The sequence below is a fragment of the Carassius gibelio genome, chromosome A1 (genome assembly GCF_023724105.1).
Source record: "Carassius gibelio isolate Cgi1373 ecotype wild population from Czech Republic chromosome A1, carGib1.2-hapl.c, whole genome shotgun sequence".
Taxonomy (NCBI): Eukaryota; Metazoa; Chordata; class Actinopteri; order Cypriniformes; family Cyprinidae; genus Carassius; species Carassius gibelio.
Window position 1 is genome coordinate 26,189,003 of NC_068371.1, and position 16,463 is coordinate 26,205,465.

Sequence of the window (16,463 nt, forward strand, 5' to 3'; positions counted from 1 at the left end):
ATTTCTTTGTTTATAATTGTCAATTTTTTAAATATGTAATATTTTAATGATCATTTTCAAGTTAAAGATTAAAAATGTTAACTGAAACAAATAGTTTTAAAATGTAAAAAAGGAGAGACACTGCAGACAAAACATTGTATTGGTTAGTTTTGAGATTTTGAGCTGTCTGTCTTTTCATGAAGTTTAAACATTCAAAATACACCTCTAAGTGTTTATTTTATTACACTTTATCTATTAGCATCTGTAGATCAATTATAATCCATATCTTCTCAAAATGAGTTTTTTCCACATACATAAGTCAAACTTTCAATTTTTATTCCTGTCTATATTCTTGTCTGTTATTCTTGGTTAAAGATTGTGCATTTTTCCTCAGCACCTGTTCTCGTGGACAGTCATGGTTTCCCTGGATGTAGTTGGTGTATTTCTCCTCTTTGGGACCCTCTTTCAACCCCCCCAGGTGGCAGCATTCAAACCTCTCTTTCAGGACAGCTCCGTCACCCATCGAGAAATCACTCAGATGGCCATCCTCCGCAAGACAGCAGAAGTGTGTCGTGACATAGCCACTGCCAAGGGCCACGACTTCACACTGCCTGTAAGAAAAAGACTCAAGAGTGAACCGAATGAATTAGCATTAAGCAATAATATACTCCTCTGTCCATTCTTCATCTCCAGATAAACAACAGGTTGACTCCAGCTGCTGTCCACAACGCCTGCTCAACATCTTCTGATTCATCTTCTGCCCTCTCTACCCTCGGTTTTTATTCAGCTATAACAGAAATTTATCTAAGCAACGCAGCTGTAGATCAAGTTTTTGCATTTAGTGAGGCACATCACATAGATAATGAGGCTTTCAGTGAGGGCCGGGGTCTCATCACTCGTGGTGTGGCTGCAGTAAAGGCCAGCGTGCAGCAGGAAAGCTATATTTCCGCCCGTATCTCACTGGGAGCTCTATGTCACACTCTACAGGTATGTTATGTATGGAGATTGTAGTAGGGAGGGGCATGAGAATCTCTCTCTCTCTCTCTCTCTCTCTCTCTCTCTCTCTCAAGGTAGCCATATATAGCATCATTTCTATCTTTGACTTCTATTTTCTATGACTCACACACTGCATTAAGGGTGTACATATTATCAAGTTCTGCATTCTGAATTGAACCCTTGACCTTCCCATTGCTAGCAATATTTATATGCAGGTTCTGATTCACTCTTATTTTTATGTATTAAAATGGCTATATGTTTTTAAACTTGTCTGGAATAATGCTAATCCCAAAACTGTTTAAAGAGTATTCGAACGGTTTTGTTTGTTTAAATGAACATGCTTGGATTTCATTGCATAGAAAACTAAATATTAAACTAAGTGGCATCTGCAAACAGATGATAGAGCATTCTCAGAAGAATTTTAGCTAATGAGACAGTTTTAACATTTCAGTAAAATCAACTCAAGTTCACAAAGGTGCAGTTTAACCACAGCACATGAAATATGTGCATGTTCAACTATGTTTGACAACCACAAAGTGTATACTTTTTGAATTTGGAATAATATTATGTTTTGTAATAAATAATAATAATAAAAAATGATAAAATTAAATACATTATTTATTTATTTATTTATTTTTATCAGAATGTGTTTTTTTTTTTTTTTTTTTTTTTTGCTTATGCATGCAACACATTGCAAATTTTGATGACAATTTTACTGGCGATTTGAGACTTGGGCAAACTCTTGGAGATATACAGCCAGTAAAAACAACAGTAAAAACACTTGAGGCCAATTCTTTCATGGTTTGCTGCACAGACTTCTGAATATGTCACATTCAACGCGAATTGAAATAAAGGAATATAAAGCAAATAAGAAATGCATTTCTAAATAAATGTAAGGTGACAAATATATTTAATTTCATAAAATGTAATCATTATTTTCACTAATTAATGTGTTGTTGGTTTGTGTGCAGGATTTCTATAGCCACAGTAACTGGGTGGAACTGGGAAGCACTGCTCCTTTCAGCGCACTGATCAAACCTGACCTTCCTCTCAACAATATAGCAGGTACAACAAAATACAATTGCCCAGTTCTACATTTTCTAACCCCCTGTGTGTTTAAAAACAATAAACAATAAATACACTAAAAACAATAAAACAATGAAAACAAAACAATATGAATATGATGTAAAGATGCACACTTTTAAAACCTCGTATCTGTGTTTCTAGGCCCCAGCACACCTACATGCAAAAGCTGCACTGGGCCAAACTGTGTTGATAACATTCTCCCAGAAATACTGCTGCAAAAGAAAATAACCTCAGGATATTTCAGCATTTACTCCTCCACAAAACCTGCTGGTAGGAAAGCCTATCATCCCATGTGTAGTGTTGATCCACATGTTGTTATACCACAAAACTTTTCTTTTTTTAAGGCAAATGTAGCCATGGTGGCTTTCTTGACAGGACCAGTTCAAGAGAACCCACAGGAGGCATTAATAAAGATGACATCAGTTCAGAGCATGGCTTCCTTCACCAGCGAGCTGCTGACATGGCCATCAGTGCTACTATGGAAGTGCTGCAAGACATCCGACTTGCAATAGGCGACCAAGCCTTTCTTCGGTATGAGATCTTCCTTTTTACACCACACAGTTTTGGATTCTTCTGTAATGAAAGAAAGGAGAAAATTCCTAACGCTGCCAAATCTAAAGAATAAATATTCTGCTGATGCTATGGAGACAAAGTTCAAAAGATTGTTTTTTTTTTTAGCAGCCCCGACTATCAAAACTTTTTGTCCAAGTTTAGCCAGTTTTGTTTCTTTCTTTTAGACTGATGGGCCTAAAACAGACCTCTGTTCTGGCTTTTGTGATTGACACCACGGGCAGCATGTCTGATGATATTGAAGAGGCCAAGAGAGTGTCCTTCAGTATCATAGACAGCAGGAGAGGAACATCAGAGGAACCTTCAGAATACATTCTAGTCCCATTTAATGATCCAGGTCATATTGCTTATTTAGTCCTGTATATAGTCAAGGTTATTTTTGTTGTTGTTTTTCCAACAAAAGCAAAAGAAGTAGTGCCTCATCAAAACATTTGGATGACAACAATGTGAAAATAAATCTAATGTTATGAAATATGAGATTTAATATTCTATTGCCTATACATTTTTGTTAGCTAATAAAGAGTTCCATTGTGAATTCCCAGCCATTATGCCCATTACAAATGAGGCTGAATGCATAAAACTGGTGAAAATAGATGGACTAATTACAATAAAATAATAAATATTTACCCATTCATACATCACCACTTTCGTTCAGATTTGAATCTATCTTAACATAAAAATAATGTGCTAATGGTTTAGTTTTTATGGAATAATTTAAAGAAACGTATGTGCATTTCACATGTGCAATGTTTACAGTTTCTGAATGATAACTAAACAACAGTTTGTGGAAATAAATTACATGAAGACATACAAAATAATATTCTTTATTATGATTTTATTCTATTTTATTTTTTTAAAGTTTTTTTTTTTAGTTTTCTTGAAAAAGTTAAAATTATGTACAACATGTTGCTGTAGTTTTCTGTGATGTGTTTGTCTCAAACAGATTTTGGACCTCTGACAAGGACTGAGGATGCAGATCTTTTCAAAGAGAGAATCAATTCTCTTTCAGCATTTGGTGGAGGAGACTTTCCAGAGATGTGCCTGTCAGGACTGCTGGTCTGTGTGTGTTTTTTTTTTTTAATATTTATGTATTTTGGTGAGTGTTATACAACTTTTTTTTAGACTGAGAAAATCACTCCTCTTCCAGCTGATATATTGTATAAGATTCCATTATTGACATTATCATTGTGAATTTCTCATCTGTGTTAAACTTTTATATTACAATAAAGCCAGCATAAAAAATTATAATAATGATCTTATTATCTTGAGTTCCTGTGATCTTGTTATTTTTAATTTTATTTTTGTTTCATGGTTTTCCAGCTGGCACTAGCAGGAGCTCCTCTATCTTCAGACATTTTTGTTTTCACTGATGCCTCAGCAAAGGACACAGAATTAAAAAGCACAGTTCAAGCCACGATTGAACGCACCAAATCAACAGTAAATGCATGCAAATCACTTCTACATAATTGCAGCTAAAGTGTTGTTGGATTACATGTAATGACATTTTTCTGTGTTTTTTTATCTTCTCTTTCTCCACGTAATCCAGGTCACTTTCATGCTGACTAACCCCTTCTTATTCCGTAGAAGAATGGATGCCTCACAATCTCAAGGTTCTACATCAAGATCAATACCTCTGTCAGACATACAGCTGTACAGAGATCTGGCCCATGTTTCTGGTGGACAGACCATAGAGGTCACAAGAGCTACTCTGTCTCAGGCCACTGCAGTCATTACAGATGCATCTACCTCAGCCCTTGTATGTATTAAGAATGACAGATGGTGCCTTTTTTATGTATCAACTCTCTATTTAATCTCATTACAACATAATTAAAAAAGAAAACATTTTAAGAAGAAGGGGAAGTATGTACCCCAATATTTGCAATATTTTTTCCCAATGATGTCACTGGGAATTTTGCTGTGAAACACTGCAACATACTTAAAACAACTCTGTGTTTCTTGAAGGTGACGCTTTTTCAGGTGGTAAGAAATCCAGCCATTGCAGAAAACTTTACCTTTGTCTTAGATCCATCTCTGTCCAATGTGACTGTGTATGTCACTGGAGACTCTCCAGTCTTCACCATCTACAGCCCGACAGGTGAGCCAGTGCGCCTCGAACATTGTTTGCAGATATGAGGGTTTTAATTTGTCCAATAGAAAAACAACATACCAAAATCATTGTGTAAAATAAGCACATTCCCCTGTCTTTCAGGTGTGTCTCAGTCAGGTTCAGTGACAGATGGTCCTCTGGGCAGCATCCTGACTGTAGGGAATCTAAAGAGAGTAAAACTCAACCCTGACAACCAGACAGGAGAGTGGAAGATCAGTATTGACTCTACAAGCTTCTACAGCCTGAAAGTCACGGGTACGGGTTCCCTTTCGAAAGAGAACTCCATGCTGCATCCTCTAGAGGGCGCAATGGGAACACTGTCAGCGTGACCGTTGTTGAAGCATGCATGAAATAATGACAATGAACTTGGCATTGGCAGGCGGAAGCCTATGATGTAAGCAAATGAGCAACTGCAGATATAAAAGGGCACCTGTAGAACACATCGTACTCTTTTTTTCTTCAGAGACCTTGTGTACAAAGCACATATGTGTTTGACTCATGAGAAAGAAGGATACGCTCACTGTTGCATTGACGGAGCTACTAGAGCAGAGGTCTGTACTCTAGTTTTTTTTGTTTTTTTTTTACCAGCGTTTGCAGGAGTGCGTTCGCCTCTCGGGGGAGTTGAAGAAGCTTAATGCGAGATAGCCACGCTGCAGTGCGTGATTGCATTGAGAACGTCTTATTCTCTTTGAGAATTTTGCACCCGCGAGTCCAAAACAGGGGTGAGAGGTGTTATTAAGGCCAATCACGGGGATTGTATGCGGGGCATGGAAGGAATCTGACGAGAAACGCTTTTTCTTCCATAACGTTTTTTGTATATATAGAATAGGAACTGTGTATAATATGGGTTATCTATATTATTGGTGAAGGAGGCTCCTGACTAGGCTCTTGTTTGAGCCTCCTCTGAGCCTCCTCATTCTCAGGCCAGGTTGTGAGGCTCTCTGTGAGCCTCCCTGATCAGCTGTCCTGAAGGGTTGCTAGGCTGAGTTTACAGTTCCTGGTGCTCTGAAAAGAGCTCTGTGGAGCCGCTTAGACAGAACTATTAGTATGAAGGTTCTTTTGTGACCCTCACTACAGCGTTTAGTAGTCAGGTCTCCTCTCGTTTTAGAGAAACGTTATGTTGAGACCTCCACTCTTAAGAGCTCCTCAATGCGTTCGGGTGTTGTTAGGCTTCCTCTCGTTCTGCTGAAACCTCCGCTCCTTAAAGCTCTGCTTAGACAGCACTATTGGTTTGTAGGCTCCTTTTTTGTGAGCTGTGGCCTCCACTCTTAAGAGTTTCTCTAAGAGGGTTGAGTGTTAGGCTTCCTCTCGGTTAAGAGAGTCATCCTGCTGAAGCCTTCACTCTTCAGAGCTCCGTCATGTGCAGTGATATGATTTTGAATGCTCTTTCTTGAGCCTTGCTTACTGCCTCTGACGCTGAGTGTAGCCAGGTCTCCTCTCGCTTTAGAGAGTCATTATGCTGAGACCTGCACTCTTAAGAGCTCCCCGACCAGGGTTGAGCGTTGTAGGTTTCCTCTCCTTTGAGAGTCATTCTGCTGAAGCCTCCACTCCCCATGGCTCCATCTAGGCAGTAGAGGGGTGTGGGCTCTTCTATTTTGAGCCTCACTAACTGCCTTTGACGCTGAGTGTGGCTAGGCTGAGGTCTCCACTCTTAAGAGCTCAAACTAGGATTGAGTGTGTAGGTTTCCTCTCACTTAAGAGAGTCGTCATTCTGAGGCCTCCACTCTTTAGAGCTTCTCTAAGAGGGTTGAGTGTTAGGCTTTCTCTCGTTTAAGAGAGTCATTCTGCTGAAGCCTTCACTCTTCAAAGCTCTGTCAGGTGCAGTGATATGAGTTTGAAGGCTTGTTCTTGAACCTCGCTTACTGCCTCTGGCGCTGAGTGTAGCCATGTCTCCTCTTGCTTTAGAGAGTCATTATGCTGAGACCTCCACTCTTAAGAGATCCCCTACCAGGGATGAGCATGGTAGGTTTCCTCGTATTTTTGAGAGTCATTCTGCTGAAGCCTCCACTCCTCAGAGCTGATGCTTAGGAAGATAAGTACACATGCCGAGCATCTGTGTACTTCCTGAAATCCACGTAGTGGTAATTGTGCACGTGACACACTTTGCATACTTTCTAAAATCCACATAAGTGGTAAGTGTGTAGGCTAGCACCTTTGCACACTTTCTAAAATCCACATAAGTGATCAGTGCACACGCAAGACACAGTGCACCATCTGAAAACCTGTATGGTAAGAGTTATGCATATTAGCTTCATTCCCTTTCTCTGAGTTGGTTAGACCCCGGTACCTTGGGCTCCACTCAACCAGTGTGTCTCTACTAACACACTTTTAAGCATCGCTCCCCTGAACATGGAGGGTTATGGTGAGCAGGGTGCCCCTGTTGACATCCTCTCTGTTAAGAGAGTCATTCTGCTAGAGCATTCGCTCTCCATAGCTCCACTATGACAGTACTATTGGTATGTAGGCTCATTTTTGTTAGCCTCACTAATTGTCTTTAGCGCTGAGTGTTGTCAGGCCTCGCTCAAGAGAGTCATTCTGCTGAAACCTCCACTCCCTTTAGCTATGCTTAGGCAGTAATGTGAGTAGCAGGCTATTTTTATATGACCCTCACTACCTGCCTCTGACATTGAGTGTAGCTAGATCTCCTCTTGGTTTAGAGAGTTGGCGGCATTGGTATACCATTCCCATAGCTCCCTCTAGAGGACGCAGCGTTGAGTTCCCTTTCGAAAGGGAACATCTCAGTTTACGCATGTAACCATGGTTTCCTGAGAACAGGGAACGAGATGCTGCGTCTCTGTGCCATGCTTCGGCATTATGCCTGTGTCTCCACAGACAAAAAAAGAGGATGATGTGTTCTACAGGTTCCCTTTTATATCCGGAGTCACTCATTTGCTTACGTCATAGGCTTCCGCCCACCAATGTCAAGTTCATTGTCGTTATTTCATTCACACTTCAACACCGGTCACGCTGACAACGTTCCCATAGCGCCCTCTAGAGGACGCAGCATCTCATTCTCTGTTCTCAGGTAACCATGGTTACATGTGTAACCTGAGACGTTTTTAATCTGCTGGTAAATGTTTTGTTTAGTTTGTAAACCACTGAGATTTTGTTAAGATGTTTATTTTTAAAATGTAAGAAAATCATACTGCTCAATAAACAATGGTTTTGGGGGGGGGGGGGTATCAGTAAAAGGGTTTCCTTTGGAATATTGTATTGCATCTCACTGTGAGCTACTTTCATCCTGCTTTATCTTTGATTACAGGTCAGAGTTCTGTGAACTTTCTCTTTAACTTTGTGCAGCGGTTAGAAGGGGGTGACTTCACACCGAAAGCCAATCGTCCTTTCACTGGTATGATGTCATCTTCTTTATTTGATATTTCTTGATTATTACTAAACAGTTACTCTACTGTTCAAAGGTTTGTGGTGACTAAGAATTTTAAAATATATTTGGGAGAAAATTCACATTATGCTTACAAAAGCTACATTATTCGATCAATAATACAGTAAAAAAAAAAAGATATATATTTTCTATTTTAAATTATTTCTACAATTGTTCCATTTTAAAAGATTCGACAGCTGAATTTTCAGTCTCCAGTGTCACATGATCTTCAGAAATCATTCTAATACAGTTGGTGCACAAGAAATAATTTTATTAGCAAAAATATAAAAGTTAAAAACAATGTATAACTGCTTAAAGGTCCCGTTCTTCGTGATCCCATGTTTTAAACTTTAGTTAGTGTGTAATGTTGTTGTTAGAGTATAAATAATATCTGTAAAATTCTAAAGCTCAAAGTTCAATGCCAAGCGAGATATTTTATTTAACAGAATTTGCCTACAAAAAACGACCCGTTTGGACTACATCCCTCTAGTTCCTGCAGTAATGACGTCACTAAACCAGTTTTTTGATTAACCTCTGCCCACATGAATACACAAACAGGGGGGCGTGGTCTTGTTGCGCTCCAACAGAGAAGAGGAAGGGCTGTGTTTGTGTTTGTCGCTATGTCGTCGAAATGCTGTTATTTTCATCTCGGAGTCCAGTCACCTTTGTTTGGCCTTCCCAGGGACGCTGTACTTGGAGATTAATGGTTACAATTTATATTTAATTTGGTTCCTGAAAATTATAATCCACATGTAAAACTATGTGCAGCACATTTTGCTGAGGACAGCTTTCTCAATCTGAATCAGTTTAATGCCGGATTCGCACAAAGATTATTCATGAAAGATGGAGCAGTTCCATCTTTGTCTGGAGAAGGCGTTGTTTATGGACCACAACCGGTAAGTGTATTTTATTATTTAAGTTGGTGCGTTTAACAGTTTCTGTAACTTATTACACAAAGGGAAACACTGTTTAGCTTTGTTAACTAGATGTTAGGGCTGTGCAAAAAATCGAATGCGATTTTCATACACATCTCGTCAGTAAAACCATTCCCGTGATTATAAGTACATCTGCAACACATGCTACTGCCCACTTGCTTCTCAAAACTACTCCAAAACTAGCCCAATCGCATTTCCAGGAGGGCCATGTGCACTAAGGTGCTGTCGAATCACAACACAGGTACCGCTGGCCCAATCAGAACTCTTTACGTATTTCTGAAGGATGGACTTTATAGAACAAGGAAGTCATCAGCCCGTTTTTATCAGGGGGGCAGGGTTTCATATTTTTTTGAAGCACCCCTGGGCGCCGCTATTGGCTAGTTGACCCCCACCTGCTGTTAGCATTCCTTTGACTCCCATTCATTGTGGCGTCACTTTGACAGCGAATAACTTTACATCTGAGGTGTTTAAAGACTCCATTTGTCCATTAATTATTTCTAAAGAAACACGAGAATGTATAAAAGGCTCCATTACCTTGTATCTTACGTTATGGTCCCATAGAAGCAGTTTTTGTAAAAATAGGCTAACGATTGCATCATAACCAGCGACTCTCTGTCGCACAGTAGAGAAATTACCATATGGACAGGAGGAGAAGCTCGCAGGCAATCTTTTACTGTCTATGAGGCAATCGGGGAGATGTGGAGGTATAAAGTCAAGGGAGATAATTAATCAGAATACTTTCCAAAATTTGCTCCTGTTCACGCTCGCCTTCTCTGGAAGATTTGGTGGGTGATTCAGATTTCTCTTGACACAACGATTATAAGATGACATCTACGTCATCAAGCTCAGTTTCAGTCTGCGCAGTACGCCCGACCCCCAGGAAGTGCGTGCTTCTTATTGACTTCATTTGTCTCTGTTGAATCCAATGGGGTCGCTGTGTCCATTTCTTTTACTGTCTATGGTTTTTATGACAGTGAAATCAGCGGTATACAGATAGGTGAATTGTGTTTTTTTTACATGCGAAACATGAACACATACAGTATTATATTGCACACTGTAAACACAATCAAAGCTTCAAAAAAGCGCAAAAAATGGGACCTTTAATATATAATCAGGATTCTTTGAGTAGAATGTTCATTATTAATTGTGTTGTTTATGAATATGTTTATTGTCTCTTCTGATCAGTTTAATGCATCCTTGCTGAACAAATGTGTTAATTTCTTTAAAAAAAATCTTACTGAACACTATTATTATTATTATTATTTTTTTCATCAGTGTAAATGAAACAAAGACATTTTTCTCTTACTGATCAGGTCGGAATGCTACTTTGTTTGTCTCTGTGACTGGAGGAGATTCAATCACAGTGACTGACGTGCTTCTGGTTGAAGCTTCAGGATCTGATGTTGTTACTGGGACTATCAAAGCTGTCGGTGCGACAGACTTCCTGGTCAACATTGACAGAATCCCAGAGTGGGCATTTGTGGTGCAGCTGAAGGGGCTGTTGAATGACTCTACTCGATCTTTGCCTAGTCAGTTCCTGAGACAGTCACCCACCCAGCAACAAGGATCTAGATTTACTATCACGGTGAGCTTGAAGGGCTCGTTCACCCAAAAATGAAAATTCTGTCATCACTGACACAACTTTTATATGGAATTAGCAAAACCTCTGAAAATAATATATACAAGACATGCAAAATAAAATGAAAATATCTCTAATCATATTAAACATGTTTCTTCTCAGGCCCAACCAAACAGCACTATAGAGCCTGGAACCCCCTTTGTTCTCAACTTTACATTGGTCACTAATGCTACAGGCGGCAGCTACACTATCCGAGCTCGGACAGACCGCAGCTTCAGCGTGTCTTTCCCCAGTTCTCTGGATGCAGGGACAGACGGAAGTGCTCAGGGAACTGTAACACTGACTGCACCCTCCAACACAGAGTCAGGGACGGATGTCACACTCACTATTGAGGCAGAAGATCCAGAGTCTGGTGACTCAAATTACATGGCACTGCGGTTCACTGTCATGACTAAGGTAACTGTTATGAAAGCTGCAAACAAGAGTATAAATTATTAAAATTGACCATCCACTGAAGAGAATATATAACTTTCTGCAACACTATGCATCTGTATTATTACATGCAAACAGTATTAGCATTTTATTCCTTCACTGACTCTGATTAACCTTTTTTTTTTTTGGAAGGTCACGGATTTCTCTAGCCCTGTCTGTCAGGTAGTGAGCATCAAAGCTGACTGTCCTGTGGAATGCAGCAGAGCATCATGGGAACTCTCTACCAACATAACAGACGTTAATGGTACAGGCATAGCCGGAGTGTCCCTCAGTCGTGGCAATGGCTCTCTCAGCTTAAGCAATGTGATGAGTGCGGATGGCACAAATGTGACTGTGGCTTTCTACAATGCTTCCTGTTGTTCTCCGGAAGTAGAGCTTGTAGCTGTGGACAGGGTAGGAAACGTGGGTACATGTTTCACCTCCATAAAGAGCCCTTCTACAACTGTTATCACCAATGGATCTTCAACTGTCAGCCCCAATGGATCTACAACTGTTAGCCTCAATGGATCTTCAACTGTTAGCCCCAATGGATCTTTAACTGTTAGCCCCAATGGATCTTCAACTGTCAGCCCCAATGGATCTTCAACTGCTAGCCCCAATGGATCTTCAACTGTTAGCCCCAATGGATCTTTAACTGTTAGCCCCAATGGATCTTCAACTGTTAGCCCCAATGGATCTTCAACTGCTAGCCCCAATGGATCTTTAACTGTTAGCCCCAATGGATCTTCAACTGCTAGCCCCAATGGATCTTTAACTGTTAGCCCGAATGGATCTTCAACTGCTAGCCCCAATGGATCTTTAACTGTTAGCCCCAATGGATCTACAACTCTTAGCTCCAATGGATCATATTCTGTGTCCTTCTCCATGTGTGTTGCTCTAGTAGGGTTATTAGTTTCTTTTCTGTATGGATGAGGCAAACTGGAATCATGAATTATGAAACATTTTTTCCATTATCTTTAACTTAATATTACCTTAATATAACTTAATATGTTCTCACTATTGTTGATTATCTTTTACAAACTGCTGGTAAAAACTTTACATATATGCCCTACCTCCTTATCAGTTATAATGGAAAAATGCTCTTATGAATAAGGTATTGCGGGGGGAAGTTGCCCGACTTAAAAACAATGTGGATTTACTTATTTAAAATTGTTTCATGGTCTCTGTAGTTTGTAAGGACCATGCAGAACCTTTTGAAATCCAGATGGTTGTAGGAAATTAAATCAAACATATTTTTAGTCCAAGTTACTCTCTTTTATCTTATCTGACATTTAAAGTTTCATTTGATTTGATTTCTTAGGACTCACTGGCACATTCTGATCCAGGCATGTTCCTGGGTCAGCATGTTTTGTTGGTCCTGGAACAACAATCCTGTGAAGTTATAACCCAAACCCTAATCACAAACTTACTGTTAAACTAGAAGAAATGTAAAGATTGATTACAATGGTGTAGAAGTCTCTAACCTTGATCACGTGCAACTTTGTAAGCCAATCATTTTTCAGTGGTCATTACAGGAACAAAGGTATGAGGAACAATACATAGTTTGACATTCAGTACGATTATGCACCGTTTAATAAAACAGCATATTTAGGATTATGGATATGTTTTGTATTTTTTGGGTTAACAAAGTTCTTATAATAAAGAGAACAGAATTGTGCATATTTGGCAAACTTGCAATGTCCTAGTTTTTATTTTGAATTAATAAAGAAAATAAATTTAACAAACACGTACACAAGCACCTTTACTTCTGATTTGTTCTAGTCTTGCAGGTTTCTGGTTGAATCGCAGCACTGGCTTTTTTAATATATCAAATTAAAGGAATTGAACAAATGGACGAAGTGCTGAGGGACTAGATGACCCCATTTAGAAGGAAACGTCATGGGACAGGGCAGACAGTGTATTTATGTCCCATCTCTACTCTTCTGCAGCACATCCAAACAAATGTGTCATGGTTCTCCAGTTGGCACTAGCAGGAGCTCCTCAATCTTCAGCCAAATTTTGTTTTCACTGATGCTTCAGCCAAGGACACAGAATTAAAAAGGTTCAGTTTAGGCCATGATAGAAAGCACCAAGTCAAAAGTGAGTTCCTGCTGAAAAGCTTAATTTGTTCTTCAGGTAGGATCTGTTGTGTTAGAGATACTTGGTCTTAAGATGTTTCTTTCTTTCTGCACTGCAGGTCACTTTCCTGCCGACAAACTCCATCTCAACACGTAGTCAACAGAATGTTTCGTTATCAAGATCACTGTCTCAGTCAGAAATACAGCTTTACAGAGACCTGACCGATGTTTCTGACGGACAGACCATAGACATCACAAACACTACATCATCTCAGGCCACTGCAGTCATTACAGATTTAATCACTGCTGACCTGGTAAGTTCTAACAATGAGATCACAATGTTATGTTATATATTATCAATATATATTAACAGTACTTCTACATGCATTTTATAATGTAAATGTAATTTGCTTTATATCACCAGTTATATCCTAATTTATTTTTTGCTGTTCTTGGAGGTAACTCTGTAACTCTAATGTGTAATATCAATACCCTAATAATTTTGCTCATCATACATGTATATAGTACCAATACACTGTTTCTCTGATTGTTCAGTCAGAATGTTACTTTCTTTCTCTTTGTGACTGGAAGAGATTCGGTCACAGTGACTGAAGTGCTTCTAGTTGAAGCTTCAGGATCTGATTTTGTTAATGGAACTGTCAAAGCTGTCGGTGCGACAGACTTCCTGGTCAACATTGACAGAATCCCAGAGTGGGCGTTTGTGGTGCAGCTGAAAGGGCTGTTGAATGACTCGTCATCAGTTAGTCGATTCCAGAGACAGTCACCCACCCAGCATAAAGGATCTAGAATAACAGTCATGGTAAGAACTATATGGTAAAATATTGTTATTAATCAAATTATTAATCAAAATACACTTAATTTTACATCACAGTTTAGTACAAAAACAGAGTTTTAAAAACTCATCACTGTTTAAGACAAATAACATGCATTCCCCATATCTGTTCCTCCAAAGGCCCAATCACAGAACATTACACAGCCTGGAGTCCCATTGAGTCTCAACTTTACAGTGGCCACTAATACTACAGGTGGCACCTACACTATCAGAGCTCTGAATGACCAGGGCTTCAGCGTGTCTTTCCCTAGCTCTCTGATCCTTGAAACAGGGGGAAGCGCTCAAGGAAGTGTGACACTGACTGCACCCTCCGACACAGAGTCAGGGACGGATGTCAAACTCACTATTGAGGCAGAAGATCTGGGATCCACATCCACGGGAAAATAGCAAATGCTATTTTCAGTGGATGTAACTCGCTTTCTGTGTGCCTTTCTTTCTTCTTTTTTATCGTTTGCCATTTTGTATGTTTCTAAATAATATTTTAGTCTTAGGTAAATGAGACTTTGAAAATATAAAAAAAATCAAGGTTAAGGTGTACTATTGAAATTTAACTTTCACTTTCTGTTGTATGTGAACAGGTGCATTTGGGGCTATGTTTCTGTTTGAACACCTACTAAAGACAAAGTTCACATAAGGGGCATCAGCATTGTGTAAATTATTGGTTTTGCTTTTTTTTACAATAGCTTCCACTCTCATTCAGCTTCTCCTTGGATAGTTTGTTTTGGGGAGAGTAAGTGATGCATTGTTATGGCTCATTAACAGTTGTCAGGGAAACCAAGGCAAGTTTGCTTTGGTTAGATCAAACACACGATGTGCGTGTTTTGATAAGGGCACAATCAACAATAGTAGTTAATAAGGAAGTAAATATTCTTCCTTACTGACATTTGTACAGCCACACACTTACAGAAAGGATTATCATGTATAAAGTACATAATTTACATCAAATATATGTGTGACGCTGAGATCATCATGTGTGTAAAGGTGTATAAATATACTGACAAAGGCTGTACATAAATTATAGTATATACAAAATCTGCAAAAAGGTAATCAAATAATTGTCTTATTGTCTAATAAATAAATAGTTTTTTTTTTGTTTATGATATTTGTTTATAATGCTACTAAATGTATAATATGTAATATTTTGTGAGGATTTTCCAGGTAAAAATTATAAATTTTAACCGCTGAAAGATAATGTATTAAATTGTAATAAAAAAAATTAAAGCAAGGCACTACAAGAAATCACTTTCTCTTCAGGAACTCAAGCTTCGTCAAAATGCTATGTTGAACACACTCTGCATGACCGTGCTCTGAATCACATGGGTAATCAGCTCTCTATCGCCCCAGTACAAGGAGCGGTTGGACGCGGTGACTTGTGCGGTAGCCCAATTAAAAATCGATTGGCCCGCCGACAGTCAGACCGAGCCGCAGCGAAGCAAGTTGGATGAAAGCTTCCTGCGGTTGAGGCCACCACCTCCATGCCATGGGCTAAGCTTTTCTCGGCCCACCTCTTCATCCCTGCTTCCGACTACCATGGAAATGTGGCAGGTTTGAGTGAGCACGGTTACAGGGCTATGCCCTGGGTTGAACAGACGCAAGCCAGCTATCTGTCCCCAGGTGCGGCATCGTCCCTGAAGGCTCCAGCACTGCCCTGCAAGCGGCTGCGTACAACATCAGCAGTGGTGGGCAAGGGGTACGTGGCAACAGGTCAGTGTCTGCACACTATGTCTGTGTTACAGGTGTACCAGGCATGCCTGCTTCAGGAGCTGGATAAGGGTGAGGAGCTTAGCTCTGAAAACATCATAGAGCTGAGGAGAACTGCTGATCTTGCTCTCCGCACCAACAAGGAGACCGCCCATACCATTGGGCAGTCCATGGCCAGCTATGGTGGCAGCATAGAGGCATCTCTGGTTGACCTTGTCTGACATGAAAGAGAAAGACAAGGTCTTCCTCCTCAACAACCCACTTGTGCCTTCTGGCCTGTTTGGCGACGCTGTCAACTGACATGTACCAGGAGGCCTGGAAACAAGTGGCGGCGTTTCAGTGGTTCCTCCTGTGCTCACTGAATTATGTCCCATTTGGGTGCTGTAGCTTTTCCGCGCTCGTTTTACTCGTGCCTGACGCTGAGGTTAAGCTCAAGTGCGCGTCTGAAAATTCTCAGGTTCGATGTGGTCGTAGCTTAAAGAGATATGGCAGTTTTGCATCTAAATAAATGCATTTTTTTGTCAAGAAAAAAATGGACAAAAACTGTTTTAGGTGGGGTGGCCAAACGAGTGGCCACGCCTTTGTTAGTGGTGGTCACCCTGTTAATACATTTGGCTGCTTTTAGCCTTACCCTGGAGTTGGTTCACCCTCCGCCTATGATCTCAGTTCATGCAATCTCACAAAACTCTGTTATAACACAATAAATATATGCATAATTAATATTTCATA

General features: G+C 39.8%; 2 protein-coding genes across 2 annotated transcripts; both read left to right on the forward strand.

Moving 5' to 3' along the window:
- The first annotated feature begins 467 nt into the window (after positions 1-467).
- Positions 468-12,437, forward strand: LOC128016802 (von Willebrand factor A domain-containing protein 7-like). Its single transcript, XM_052601605.1, has 15 exons — positions 468-611; positions 695-966; positions 1,947-2,040; positions 2,203-2,331; positions 2,406-2,592; positions 2,799-2,968; positions 3,575-3,687; positions 3,952-4,068; positions 4,178-4,387; positions 4,594-4,726; positions 4,841-4,993; positions 8,001-8,087; positions 10,366-10,637; positions 10,794-11,087; positions 11,256-12,437. The coding sequence occupies exons 1-15, from the start codon at positions 518-520 to the stop codon at positions 12,033-12,035; spliced, it is 3,105 nt and encodes a 1,034-aa protein (XP_052457565.1). The 5' UTR covers positions 468-517; the 3' UTR covers positions 12,036-12,437.
- Positions 12,438-13,178: 741 nt separating this feature from the next.
- On the forward strand, positions 13,179-14,420 carry LOC127958778 (uncharacterized). The gene is made up of 4 exons (XM_052560937.1): positions 13,179-13,202; positions 13,300-13,494; positions 13,740-14,000; positions 14,154-14,420. The coding sequence occupies exons 1-4, from the start codon at positions 13,179-13,181 to the stop codon at positions 14,418-14,420; spliced, it is 747 nt and encodes a 248-aa protein (XP_052416897.1).
- The last annotated feature ends 2,043 nt before the right edge of the window (positions 14,421-16,463 follow it).

Bases quoted from the DNA above. Each gene is read 5' to 3' on its own strand.
- LOC128016802 (XM_052601605.1), top strand. From the start codon at position 518: ATGGCCATCCTCCGCAAGACAGCAGAAGTGTGTCGTGACATAGCCACT. The intron at 2,593-2,798 runs GTATGAGATCTT...TCTTTCTTTTAG, and splicing joins GGCGACCAAGCCTTTCTTCG to ACTGATGGGCCTAAAACAGA. The intron at 10,638-10,793 runs GTGAGCTTGAAG...GTTTCTTCTCAG, and splicing joins GATCTAGATTTACTATCACG to GCCCAACCAAACAGCACTAT.
- LOC127958778 (XM_052560937.1), top strand. From the start codon at position 13,179: ATGATAGAAAGCACCAAGTCAAAA. The intron at 13,203-13,299 runs GTGAGTTCCTGC...TCTGCACTGCAG, and splicing joins TAGAAAGCACCAAGTCAAAA to GTCACTTTCCTGCCGACAAA. The intron at 13,495-13,739 runs GTAAGTTCTAAC...TTGTTCAGTCAG, and splicing joins ATTTAATCACTGCTGACCTG to AATGTTACTTTCTTTCTCTT.